The 14,020-nt window shown below is 39.0% G+C and overlaps 1 protein-coding gene and 1 long non-coding RNA gene across 2 annotated transcripts in view; one reads left to right on the top strand and one right to left on the bottom strand.

Moving 5' to 3' along the window:
- Nucleotides 1–12,938, top strand: part of CCDC186 (coiled-coil domain containing 186) — a 41,206-nt gene extending 28,268 nt beyond the window's left edge. The window contains exons 11-16 of the mRNA XM_028513528.2: nucleotides 1,808–2,063; nucleotides 2,699–2,888; nucleotides 4,005–4,085; nucleotides 5,591–5,801; nucleotides 7,320–7,539; nucleotides 9,269–12,938. Coding sequence (XP_028369329.1) covers nucleotides 1,808–2,063; nucleotides 2,699–2,888; nucleotides 4,005–4,085; nucleotides 5,591–5,801; nucleotides 7,320–7,539; nucleotides 9,269–9,352 — 1,042 coding nt within the window. The 3' untranslated portion in view covers nucleotides 9,353–12,938. The remainder of the gene's footprint in view (nucleotides 1–1,807; nucleotides 2,064–2,698; nucleotides 2,889–4,004; nucleotides 4,086–5,590; nucleotides 5,802–7,319; nucleotides 7,540–9,268) is intronic.
- Nucleotides 5,816–8,698, bottom strand: LOC118500910. Its single transcript, XR_004903495.1, has 3 exons — nucleotides 8,689–8,698; nucleotides 6,301–6,305; nucleotides 5,816–6,258 (listed from the first exon to the last, which is right to left on the bottom strand). It is a non-coding gene; the product is annotated as an uncharacterized LOC118500910 (long non-coding RNA).
- Nucleotides 12,939–14,020: the final 1,082 nt, after the last annotated feature.

Raw genomic sequence — 14,020 nt, 5'->3', positions numbered from 1 at the left:
CCTTCCCTACCGTGCTCCTTTCCTTCACAGCCCACACATCTTTATAAAGGCATCTCTACTCGTCCTTTATTTCTTTCCTTCTTTCTTCTTTCTTTCTTTCTTTCTTTTTTCTTTTAACCCGCTCCATTTCATTCTGGTTTCTAGTTTCTACCCTAGTATTCCACTAAAAACTGCTGATGCCCCCTTAAATCCAGTAGACACTTGGTCAGACTAAGCTTTGCTTGAGTTGTCAGTATTAATACCACTGAGCCCATTAGCTTTCTTGACGCGCCTCTGGCTTCATTTTGTCCGTGTGCTCCTGGTCTTCCTCCCACTTTCTGGCCACGCTTTTTCTCATCTCCCTGGCAGTCTTTTCATTCTGTCGTAAAACTCTTTTGTCCTTATTTTATTACTCTGGGCGATCCTACTTATTCCTACAGTATTTGCAGGACCTTCAAATCATTTTCAGCCCATTTTGCTGAGCTCTAGACACAAAAAGTATCAAAAGCACCTGACACTTTAATTAATGTCCAAAACTGACCATCTTTCCCATTCACCACTGTGGCTTTCTGATGTTCCTGAGTTGAGACATGAGTAGTGTCCACGTGGTTTTCCAGCCCAGGGACCTGGGGGACACCTGGGCTCTTCTCCCCTTCCCCTCACATATCTAACCAGTCACTTGTATTATCAATGCTGACTCTTTAATGCCTGTCAAGTCTGTTTACTTTTTATTTTCCTGTGGCTGCTCCCTTTGTCCAAGCCATTATCCGCTGTCATCTGGAAAACTGCCACACTTTCTAAACTTTCCTCCCACCCTTCACGTCTCTTTAATACATTTCCCACACTGTGGTTAGCATAAACTTTTTAAAAAGGAAATTTTCTCAAAACATGTCAGCGATTTCCCATTGCCTCCAGGGTTGCCTAGTCACACGGGGGTGTCCATCCTCTTCGCGTCTCTGGGCCACTCTGGAAGAAGAAGTGTTGAAGATGCCTTAAGGGGTGAAGACACCCCTGGAGATGCCTTAACTCAGCCTGAAAGGTCTTTAGTGCCTGTCGGCTGCTCATCCCTCCATGCCTTCTCCTCTTCCACTCCCGTGTTCCCACTCTCCCGTGTGCCAGGCCCCGCACGGGGCCCCAGGGATCCAGGGCGGTCCTTATCTCCGTCGGAGTCCCACCTCCGTTGGTTCAGACCAGCGACCGCTCGTTCTCTCGTTCCTTTCTCAGCTTCAGCACGCAGCTTCTTCTGCCTGGGACAGCTGTGGTTCTGCTGCTCATTCCTACTTTTCCTTCAGGTCGGAAATCAGCACCCTGTGGCCTGCAAGCCAAATGCAGCCCGCTGCCTCTTTCGGTCTATTCCAGTTTTGTGGAATGCTCATCCCTTTGCGTTTTGTCCATGGCTGCTTTCCCACAGCGGTGGCAGAATGGAACAGTGCAGGGAAGGCCATATGCCCCAGAAGCCTAAGGCCTTTACTGTCTGGGCCTTTCACAGGGAAAGGTCGCTACCCTTCTTTAAGTGTCAGTTCAAGCATCACTTGCACTGGGTGGGTGACCCGCTTGGTGCTTTCTCATCCTCAATGTTTTATCACTCTCAGACACCTTCCCCGCTTGATAAAAGACTCTGGAAACAGGGGCCCCCTTCGGTCTTGCTCACTTACATTCCCAGCTCTTAGTTCCTAGCATGTATTGTATTTGTCATTCACAAATAATTACATATACTAATAATAAAAGTATCTGTATAAAGTACCTTCTTCAATGAAAATTCCCAAACCATTAATTTAATGTCTTTTAATGGTTTCATTTTTTCTTAAATATAAACTTTGTTTTTTAGAGGTAAACAAGAAATTGAAAATTTGAAGGAAGAAGTGGACAGTCTTAATTCTTTGATTAATGACCTACAAAAAGACATCGAAGGCAGTAGGAAAAGAGAATCTGAGCTACTACTGTTTACAGAAAAGCTCACTAGTAAGAATGCACAACTTCAGTCTGAATCCAATTCTTTGCAGTCACAATTCGATAAACTTGCCTGTAGTGAAAGTCAGTTACAAAGCCAATGTGAACAAATGAAGCAGACCAGTGTTAATTTGGTGAGTATAATTGTACATTGAACACTTAAAGCAACATAGCAAGAAGCACAGCTTGGTTTCCCTAACAGTGTAAACCTAGCGGTGGTTGATCTAAGCTCTTGTTTGCCAGCACCGACTTTCTTGTCGTTTCAAATGCTGTGGAAGTGTCAGTTTTTCCTTTCAACTCTCACAATTTATAATAAAATGTTTCCCTAAAATGGTTATGAAGAAATACTTCACTTTTGGAAACAGGAAAATCAGGGTTTTTGTCATTCTTCACTGGAATTACTATATATTTTTTAAAAGTACTTTACATTTTTATATCTTTGTAGTTTAAAAATGATTAAATACTTCCAAGTTATGAGAGTGATTTCAAGTTGCTTGTAAAAATGATTCGAGACTGTAGTTCAGAAATGCAGAGACCTGTAGCACGCGTGGGTTTGCATGTGTGAATGGCAAACGTGTTAATGTGCCCCCCTCCTCGCTACATGAAGAATTCGAGGAGCTCAGTAAAGGAAACCTGGTAAAGAGTGACGATAGCGGAATGTACTGTTAAAGACCTTGTATTTTTGACATTTTAAACTGAGAAATGATAGAAACATGTACGTCATTTATTAAAATGGGTGTTTTTTGTTTTACCTTAATTTGACATTTAGGAAAGTAGGTTGTTGAAAGAAGAGCAACTGCGAAACGAGGAAGTCCAGACTCTGCAAGCTGAACTCGCCGGTAAGCGAGCCGAGGCCGAGGCACTGAGCACCCAGGTCGAAGAGCTGAAAGATGACCTGGTGACGCAGAGGCGGAAGTACGCCTCTAGTGTCAAGGACCTTACCAAGCAACTCCAGCAAGGTACGACACTCCTTCACACTTAGACCTCGAATGGTTTTGTGTGTGTGTGTGTCTTTTAATCATAAGGATCTATAGAAAAAATATTTTTACATCAGATCCTACATTGATTAGAGCCTTGTCTTCTTTTTAATGTATTCATGTTCATAAACCAAATTGCTAAACCTCTTGCAGTCACATGAATAATCTGGAGCATCTTCTGTGCTAAAGCACATTCAGTCGTGGGACTACAAAGTGCAAGAGTCAGAAAAGCACTTTAGGGCAGTAGTATATCAATGTTTTTGATCAGATACTCCTATTAGTAAAAATTATTTAAGCATTTTTCTCCATATATATGTCTATAAGTTTTAAATGTGTATTATTCTATGTATTTTAGAAAACATAAGAAAAATAGAAATTTTAAAAGATCAGATTCAGTATCAATAGAAGTTCTGGTATTTTCTCCCTGCGTGTGTCTATGAGTAGTTTTGTGCGGCATCTGTGGTGCCTGCAGCCCACCTGGGAGACCTGTAACTTGGAGATCATTGAGTCCGAACCTTTCCTGTCGTAGGGAACAGGCCCAGAGCGGTTGTAGATTAACCAGACACAGTGATGAGCAGCCGGAACTGAAGCCCAGATTTCTTTCATTTAAAAAGTCACACAATTAGTGGGAGTCTGTGCTATGTGCTTGGATACAATGATGAATAAGATGTATTCTGACTTCCTATTCTCTATTTCCCTCTGCTTTATTTGTGTCAAAATATGATAAAACATAGTAACTAAAGAAACTTAGCATTTACTTAATATATTCAGATATTTGCCATAAGAATTCAGTTTGTTTTTATAGATATAATTGAAGGGAAATTTGGGGGAAATTTCTAGTACTCCTCTACATCTTTCAGGCCAGTGTAGTTGTTATCACAGTGTCGTTTCTGTATATTTTGTATTTGACCTGTACATTCCTAGATGTCATTTTATGTGAATGACCCTGCAGCCTTCCTGTTCAAAGTATGTGTTCAAGAAATTTCTCTTGCTGCTTCTGCCATTTTTGCCTAAGTGATTTTAGCGAGTAAAGTCAGAGGCCGCGGGGACAAATGGTAATGATAATTTTCACAAGCAGTCCATTTCTTTTTTCTGTAGCACGGAGAAAATTAGATCAGATAGAGAACGGAAGCTATGACAAGGAAGTGAGCAGCATGGGAAGTCGTTCGAGTTCTTCAGGTAAAAGAAATTAATGGTTTGTTATTTCATGATTGATTTAAAAAGAAGTAGCATTTTTTTGTTTTAAAAGGTATTGAAGTGTTTTTCATCTTCAGTTTTAAAAGTGATAATTGTACATAGTGTAAAAAATATTGCCAGTTAAATGTTTAAGTTCTAATCATTACCCAGGGTTTCAAATTTGTCAGTTTATCATGTGGTTCTTCTTCTTCTTCTTCTTTTTTTTTTTCCATTCTGGAATTTAAAGCTCTTTTTAGTTAAAGTATAGTTGACATTCAATATTACATTAATTTCAGGTGTATGTCACGTGGTTTTATATCATCTATTTCCCTACCTACTTTTTCTGTATTCTGTGTAACAATTTCCTTTTCCATTTTTAAATTCAGATTTTATATCCATCCATACAGAGATTTGCTGTAGTATAGTTCTCTCTTTTTCTTTTACTTTTATGTTACTTTTAACACCTGATTACTAATGAAGTGGCTATCGTTATATATCAGATTTTTAATGTATATACACGTATGTATTTTTAAATGTTAGCTTTTCTCATGGTAAATATGCCTAGAGTCTAAAGCAAAAATGAATAGAGTATAAAATTATGATTGATAACATTTTGAAAATAGCAAAATATTAGTATATTTATCAATTTTGGAATGCCGGAATGCGTGAAACATATTGTCCGCGCTGCAGAAGTCATGTGAGCTGTTGTGAGTCCCATTTTAGAGGGTGTTTCCATGACTTGCCCGAAGTCCGCGCCTCTGCGCGGCACGGCTCCCCAGAGCTGCGCGCTAGGGGAGATTGTTTGGTAGAAGGAACATGGGTTTTAAATTACGCGTAAGTGTTTAGATCTCAGCTCTGTCATTTAGTAGTTCCTGATGTCGGATAAGATACATAACTTGTCTTAACTCTACAGAATGGGGTGAGCAAAAAAAAAAGCCATGTTTATAGGGTAAAAAGGTCAAACATTCTTTTCAACTCATGTTGATAAAAATAATAGCTAACATTCACTTAGAGCTTATTGTATGCATGGTTGTAAGTATTTCACATGTATTATCTCAGTTTTAGATGAAGAATCTTAAAGGCACAGAGAGTTAAATAACTTGTCCAGAGTCTTGCAGCCAGAAAGTGGATTTGAACCCAGGGAGAGCTGGCTCCCGAGCTGAACCCACTTGGCTGTATTCTATCTACTGTCTGTCTGTGTCTGTCAGTCCGTCTCTTTTCTTGGTTTAATTTTAGTCTTACTTCAGACTTGCTACTTCTTTTTCTTGAGTTTCTTTTTCTCTGTTGACACTTCCTCTTCCTGAAGGACACAGTAGATTTTTTTGTACCTCTGTTACCATTATACTCAGAAATAAGAACTCAGGCCAGGTATTACTTGTGTCATTTGCCCAGCTCCGTTAGGCTGAGTATTTGAAAATCTTACTAGAGGAAGTAATAGGAGATTAGAGATAACTAGACCATGTACAATATCTAAACTTTTTTTTTTTTTTTTTTTTTTTTGTCACTAGGGTCCATTAATGCCCGAAGCAGTGCAGAAGATCGGTCTCCGGAAAATACCGGCTCATCGGTGGCCGTGGACAACTTCCCAGAAGTGGACAAAGCCATGCTGATCGAGAGGATAGTGAGGCTTCAGAAAGCACATGCCCGCAAACATGAAAAGATAGAATTTATGGAGGATCACATCAAACAACTGGTGGAAGAAATTCGGAAAAAAACAAAGTATGTATTACTATGGTAATACAATCTATGTTCAGCATTATTCAGGTAGTAAAGTTACTGTTTTCGAATTAATCATATCAAGATTCTATCTTTCAAAAGATAATTCTTAGTTATAGTCATTCAATTCCCAGTCTTTTGTTGATCACTTACTATGTTCTAGGTTTAGGAATAGAAAGATGAAAAAAACACAGGTATTTCTTTAAGGTGATAATAGAGTGCAGTGGACCTTAATTTCTTCCAAAGTTGTTAGTTTATGAATCCTCTCAGGAAAAACCTGCGTAGTCACTGCGGAAAGTCACCGAAGAATCTATTTCTTCTGCTGCCCAGCCTCCAGCTGCTTTTCCCAGCACCAGCGCTGGCCCTTGCAGCCCCCTGAGTTTCTCCCTTCTGTTCTCGCCTCCCTTCTCTGGCTGCTTCTCAGACAGGCCATGTCTTGCAAGTCTGTGTTTGGGTTCGTCTTGTGCATAATCCAAGGAACCGCAAATCACGCCCGCGCCACTTTTCCTGCCACCACCGGAATGGGTTCTGAATCCAAGCACAAAGGTTACATCTGGCCTGGTCTTACACATTTTGGCTGGCTTTTCCTGAATTTCCGTCTGAGGTACTGTTGCCCTCCCAGCGTGAAGGGCGTCGGTGACCTTGTTTGCCCTGAAGTGTCTGCTGGTCGTGGACTTCCTGGCCTAGATGGTTCCTGTCGTTCTTGGTGGTGGCTGATCAACATGCATTGTTTTAACATATCAGAATAACTTTAGACTTAAGAAGATAGTGCTCTACTTAGGTTTTTGTTTTTATGACTGCAATTGTAAGAGATACACAGTGTTGTGGATTCTCTCTCCTGTTGAGTGGAACAAGGTGGGATAATCTGTTGGGCACCTATAGTACAGGCCCAGTGCCTGTTGACTTATAATATATCATTGATTTCTGGCATCTACTCAGGGAGAGAATGAGTTCTCTAACTTGGCGGATAAGTTAACAGGGCTCAGGTCAGATTACTGAATGTTCCAGAATCACCACTTATCTTGTGAGTGACAGTCCGAGAGTGGGGAACCGCACTCAGCCCCGACACCTGGCGCCCCAGAGCCTGTGCTGTGTGCCAGAGTCTGCCCTCGAGCACCACATTCGTTTAAGAGGTTTTTTGTATTGCAGTCTTTCCCCATGACCTTTTCATTTTTATTTTGAAATAATTTTAGACTTAGAGAAGAGGTTGCCCATGATTTTTAAAAGAAAAACTTCCAAGTTTAATAGCATGAAAATTGAAAATATTAACTGAAATGGGAGCAAAAAACTGCTTAAATAGTCTTATCAAAGTAATAAAAATAGAAAAGCAGTGTTTAGATATCTTTAGAAAACCATCTGAATAAGGAAAATTTATTTATTTCCTAATATAGTTCTTTTATTAACCTAATAGGTATTTATGCTAATCTAATTATCTCTGTGCTTATGATTAATCAATTCTTATAAATTCCAGCCTTTTTAATTCTGCAGGTACGTAACTGATAGCGCTGTTTTATTTTGCAGAATAATCCAGAGTTACATTTTGCGGGAGGAAGCAGGCACCCTTTCTTCGGAGGCATCCGACTTTAACAAAGTCCACTTGAGTAGACGGGGCGGCATCATGGCGTCTCTATACACGTCCCATCCGGCTGACAGTGGGTTGACCCTGGAGCTGTCTTTGGAGATCAACCGGAAATTACAGGCTGTTTTGGAGGATACGTTACTAAAAAATATTACTTTGAAGGTATTTGTATTTCTCATTCACTAACCCACCAGCAAACATGGCAAAACGGTGCCTCTTTCCTAGTTTGATCCAGCACATAGGGGGACTGTTTCTGTAATGCAAGATAACCATTTTACCTAGGTGTAAAGTTTTTTTCTCTTTCTGAAAAGCACAACTTTTCAAGCTAGCAATGAAAGAAATAGTAAAAAAAATTAGCTATATTTTTATTTTTTATTTTTCAATTATAGTTCACATTGAGTATTATTTTGTATTATTGGGTTGGCCAAAAGGTTTGTTTTTTTTCTGTAAGATGTCTCTAGTCGTGCTTAGTTGTTCTTAACTTCATTCAGAAACAATTTTGTTAGACTGTATTGTGACAGCTGTTGTATCGGCATGCATTTTCAAAACACCAGAATTGGTGAATTTTTGTGTAGCCATTGTAATATTGAAGTTGGAAGAAAATGAGCAACATTTTTGGCATATTATGCTTTATTATTTCAAGAAAGATAAAAACATAATTGAAACACACAAAAAAGATTTATGCAGTGTATAGAGAAGGTGCTGTGACTGATCCAAAGTGCCAAAAGTGGTTTGTGAAGTTCCTTGCCGGAGCTGTCTCGCTGGACAACGCTGCACGGTTGGGTGGACCAACTGAAGTTGACAGAGATCAAATCGAGACATTGATGGAGAACAATCAACGTTGTACCACATGCGAGATAGCCTACATACTCAGTGTTTGATAAAGTTATTGGTGAAAATGAAAAATGTGTCTCATTTCATGGAAAAAAATAAATGAGCTTTTTGGCCAACCCAATTTCAGATGTACGGCACAGTGGTTAGACGGTCATATACTTCACAACGAGTTTCTCCTGATACTCCCAGCACCCACCTGGCACTGTACAGTTACTCAGTATTATTGACTACATTCCTTAAGCTGTACTTTACATCCCCATGACCATTCGCAACTGCCAATTTGTGCGTCTTAATCCCTTTACCTTTTTCAACCCGGTCTACCAACCACTGGCGACCATCACCTCCCTACTGGCGACCATCAGTCTATTCTGTGTGTCTATGAGTCTGTTTCAATTTTGTTTGTTCATTTATTTCATTTTTTAGATTCCACATATAAGTGAAATCATATGGTATTTGTCTTTCTCTGACTAATTTCACTTAGCATAATACCCTCCAGTTCCATCCACGTAGTTGCAAATGGCAAGATTTCATTCTTTTTTTTTTTATGGCCAAGTAGTATCCCATTGTATTATGTACCATGGCTTTTTTATCCTATCATCTGGTGATGGGCCAGTTTAGCTGTTGGATAGACACTAATGTGAGTTGTTTGCTTTGCAGTGGGTGGCCTTCGAGATGTACTATATATAATAAGTTAAAATTGATTACTGAGATATTTTTTAAGATCGAGGTATTTACATTTTAATGTATTCTCTAGCTTCATTTTATTGTTTGCAACTATCATCTGATCTGTTCTACTTGTGCTGTGTTTGGGCCTTGATAGTAATGGATTTTAAGAATAATTTTTTTAATTTGGTAATAATTTAATGCAATAAAATTTGTTGTAGCTTTAGTGAAAAGACTAAGTATTACTCTGAAATATGTAGAAATTCTTTGCTGAAAATAACCGTATGCCTGGTTTATTTCACATGACATTTAAAAATATTTCAAAGTAGCATCTTTTTTTACTTATTATACTTAGTAGTTCTGTTCCCTTTTTGCTTTTTTCATATGCTTAAAGGAAAATTTACAAACACTTGGAACAGAAATAGAGCGCCTTATTAAACACCAGCACGAACTGGAACAGCGGATGAAGAAAACCTAACAAAACCGTCGCTCAGCAAAGAGACAAGAACCACACAGGAGGAGCTGGCGCCCCTGCCCAGTACTGCTGGAAACCCCCCTGCTGTGTGTCAGCCAGTAAAAATTCCATTGTTTCTTCTGTATTGAAAAGTATCCTTTCGCAGTAGGGATGCACCTCGGTGTATGCTGGAAGAGTACAGACTCAGTGAAGTTTGTTTTTGTATAGTGACAGCCCGTCATCGAACCAGAACAGCCTGTTTAGTTTGCTGATAGCCAGATGAAGTGCTCGACATCACAAGGGCTTTTGAAAACCCCTTCTTCGTATTTCTTCCCTTTAAAACACATAATGTGAAAAACGATTCAGCTTTTTAAAATTATGCATGAGAGGATGAGGGGTTAATCTTCCAGTAATATGCTATTTCTCCAACTTAAAAAAAATACTAAAAAATAAAAATTTTTGTTTTGACATTCCCATGTAACATTTGGTTGTGTTTTAGGGATTGTTGCCAGCAATCCTTAAATCTTTTAATTTGAATATAAGCGAGTAGGAAAGCTAGCTTGTGGTGATGAGCAAGGACCAGACATCATATGTACCTTATCAGGGTAGGTGCGTTTTTTTCACATTTAAATTGTTTAATAGTTGAATTTTTAAAATCTTCAGTTACATAAAATGTGATTTTAAGTAACATGCTCATTTAGAAAATTCCTGTGGACTTCAGTCATATTTTAAAATGTGAAATGGATTAGTTATTAAAACAGATGAAGAATGAATCTTTTGAAACCGAAATACTGTCGTTTTACCGAGATCAAGTGTAAAGACAGACGTTTAAAGTACCTGTGAAGAGCCTGCTCCTGGGAGATGCACCCGTGCTGTACCGTCCGAGCGCCCAGCCTGCGCTGTTGCCGTCGTGCCGTGTTCTAGTGGAGTAATACGCGGTCCCCAAATGCGACGTTTCCACATATTATTGAAAACTCAAATAACTACATCTCTGGAACCAAAGGAATTTTAGAGCCAAATGTATGTAACCTGTTGAGTTTTACACTATTTATTTAAGATGTGGCAGCTTAAATGTTGCCAGTCGTAGTATCAGTATTTCTGTGTCGTTGGAATTTTTCTCGCTTCTTGTGATTTCTCACCTGTTAGCATGTCTGTGTGTGGTTTTTCCACAGTTCATTCTGTGTTCGTCTTGCAGCAAGCCTCACCTTGTTTCGGGTGTTCGAGTTCTCTTTTCTCCCCTTCGGTGAGCGGTGAGCGTCTGGGCGGCTGCGGGTTTAAAGGCTCATGTGGCTGCGCCCCTTGGAAGTGCTTCAGCCTCGTTTAGGCCACCGTCATTTAAAGAGATAATTTACTAAAGATTAGATGATTCGTTGTGTTTCTTTTGGTATATTGTGTTATATATTGTCATCCAGAAACAAAATCTTTTTACTTCAAAATGGAAATACAAGTTTAGAAATGATTTATTTTTGAAATAGCTGTAAAAAGTATGTCCTAACCACAATACTTCTTGTTTTTTATATCAATAGTAATTTATCAAAACAATGGAAATAGGAGGGTTAGTGCAATCGAATCTGAGTTATTTTATCATTGCTCCTAGACATACTGTTGATATTCTAAAGACTGCTGAGAGTAGCCAACATAACTGTTGTTACAGCTTCTTCCGTGATACAAATTCCAACACTACCATTTTTTTTCTTCTAAGACAAAAAATATCAACGGAGACCAAATAGTGATCAGATCTAGTGTCCTATGTCTATATACTTTTAAAAAATACATGTACACATGTATTACATATGATATTGAAACATTCCAATGTTGACATTTGTACCACCATTCATTTGGGGAAGCTTAACTTTGAAACAGTTTTACAAGAAGGCTATTATAAACCATATTTTGACTTATTGCTACCCCCCCCCCAACAAACGTAAGAAACTAGGGAAAACTTTTAAAGAAAACACTTAATTTTTCTTTTGTTCTTTAGTTTCCACTGTATCCTTTTTGTATGAATCAGGACTGAGCGAAGGGCACAGAGATGCGCATGCGTGAGCTCTCTGTGTCTGCGCTGGCCACAGACCGCCCTGCCGCAGGGGGCGAGAGGGCCTCCTGCCCGACCTGGGTTGGACACGTGCAGGCAAGAGCTGGGTGTCGGGACCAGGAAAATGGGCTGGAGAAGCCTCAGCTCTGGGGGAGATTTGTTTCGTGTGTTCATTGTGAATCGTACACATCGAAGGCTCTTCTGGTTTCTTTGAGCAGGAAATTATTATTTTTGTGTGTGGGTATATTTGTATACACTTCACTGGGTTTCATTTTTAACATGAATATGTACTGTGATCCTCTTTTTTCTGTGCCACTTCAAACTTGAGCCTCTTTAACGAGTGAAAATAGTGGGTCTGAGCAGAATGGGGAGTTTGAACTTCGGTATTTTCTTTTTAACTTTCTTCATCACCACTTAAAACGATTTATCTTGAAATTAAATTTTATCAGGCTACCCCTATGTTATTTATTCAGTGAACAAACACACTGAAAATCTACTGTTGCCAGGCACCATACCGTGATTGTATCGGTAGACAGGCCAGACTGAGCAGTTCCTGACCTCCTAGGGCCAATGGTCTAGTGAAAAATATCCAGGAGGAAGCGGGGGGCAGCTCTCTGAGCCACTGCAGCTCACAGCCAGCCTCCCTGGGAAGGGGTCATCCACCTGTGTGAGCAGGTGACCGGAAGTCCCACTCTGGCCTGCAGCTTTGGGGAATGAGTCCTTACTGAGCTACACTGAGAGCACATTGCTGTTTCTTGGTACTTACACACTTTCCCACACTTTTGTCACAGTTTGATGTTTCATTACTCCTTGAGAAAAAGGGGGGGAAATCCAAAAGACCATAAAATGGCATTCCATTTTTGCCATTTTAGTAAATAATGAATGCCTACGCGATGCTCGTGAAGAGACCTAATCATGCTGTTGTGTGTGTTTCAAATTTTGTTTTACAGTATGTTATTTTCTAAAGGTTTTTACATATAATTAGACCAATATTTACTATTAGAAGAAAAAATTAGAAACCATTAATAATTGTAAATGTTACATATGCTACCCTGGTGAGAATGTTTTTAATAATCATGTTGTTTTCCAGTATGGTTACTTTTGCCTATGAATGTTGACTCCTGCAGCTCATTTTTTTACAGAACTTTCTTATTTTAAAATGAAACAACTCTTTGTGACACTAAGATTGTTAATTTTGAACACCAGTTGGTGGCACTAGAAACCTAAACATTTGTCAAGGCTGAACAAGGAGAAAGTAAATTGACAAAATATCCAGATTATCAAGATTGTCAGGAAAATAAATGAAAAGTATAATAGTATGTTAAAGTTGTATTTTTCTTCTGGAATGAAATCCTTTCTTAAAACTGCAGTGTGGCTGTCCATTTAGACTGAGGATGAAACCGTTTATCTTCCAAAGTTCATATATATATAGATATGTGTGTGTGTGTGTGTGCGCGTGCTTGTACGCGCATTGTACAGATAATCTTTAACTTGATTACACTGTTCATTTTGTAAATAAGAGAAATCTATGTATATATTGTACTTATTAAATAGGTAATGCCTGTTTACCAAGTTGTAATGTCGTCTTTGATTATTTATTAATATACACCACTCACTCAACACACTGATTCACCAGACTGTTGGTAAAGGCCAATTCAAATCCTTGGATTACTTTTGAAACCAGACTAGAAATCTTTGCTTCCCACATGTGTCTTTTTTAAAAAAATTATTTATTTATTGTCTTTTAATCAACCATTTATCTCCCTTACATCCTCTTCCACCTCCAACTTCCCGCTGGCCCCCTGCAATCACCGGCACCTATTGTCCTTGTCCATGAACCATTTTCTTCCTCTAGCTCTCTAACCCCTGACACCCTCCCCCCACCACCAAGCTGTCCACCCTGCTCTCTATGCGTCTGTCTCTGTTTTGCTTGGTGGTTCAGTTTGTTCATTAGATTCCACATATGAGTGAAGTCGTACGCGATGTGTCTTTCTGTGACTTGGCTTATTTCCCCTTGGCGTAATGTTCTCCAGGTCCATCCATGCTGTTGGAAAGAGTAAACTTCATCTTTTTTTTTTCATGGCCAAGTAGTATTCTCATTGTACAAATGCACCACAGCTGTTTTATCCACTCATCTACCAGTGGATAGATACTTGGGCTGCTTCCAGATCTTGGCTATTGTAAGGAATGCTGCAGTGGATGCAGGGATGCTTGTGTTCTTTTCAAATTAGTGTCCTACTCACTTTGGACTTTGTTTATTGTTCCTTTTCAAGTTCCTTTGAGTATAAAGCTAGATTGTTTATTTGAGCTTTTTGCTGTTTCTTGAGATAGGCCTGTAATTATATGAATTTCCCTCTTAGGATTGCTTTCACTGTGTCCCATAGATTTTTGGTGGTTGTGTTCTCATTTTCATTTGCCTCAAGGTATCTTTTGATTCTCCCTTGATCTCATTGCTAACCCATTCATTGTTTAATAACATGTACTTAGCTTCCGTGTCTTTTGTGTATTTTTTAGTTTTCTTCTTGTGATTGATTCTAGTTTATATGGCATTATGGTCAGAGAAAGATGCTTGATACGATTCAGTCTTAATTTATTGAGACTTGTTACCCTATGTCTTTTGATGGAGCATTCTAGCTATTTGCATTTAAAAGTGATTA

Source organism: Phyllostomus discolor, chromosome 5, assembly GCF_004126475.2.
Source record: "Phyllostomus discolor isolate MPI-MPIP mPhyDis1 chromosome 5, mPhyDis1.pri.v3, whole genome shotgun sequence".
NCBI classification, from domain to species: Eukaryota; Metazoa; Chordata; class Mammalia; order Chiroptera; family Phyllostomidae; genus Phyllostomus; species Phyllostomus discolor.
The sequence above is the reverse complement of the archived record's forward strand: the minus strand, read 5'-3'. Positions and strand labels throughout refer to the sequence as shown.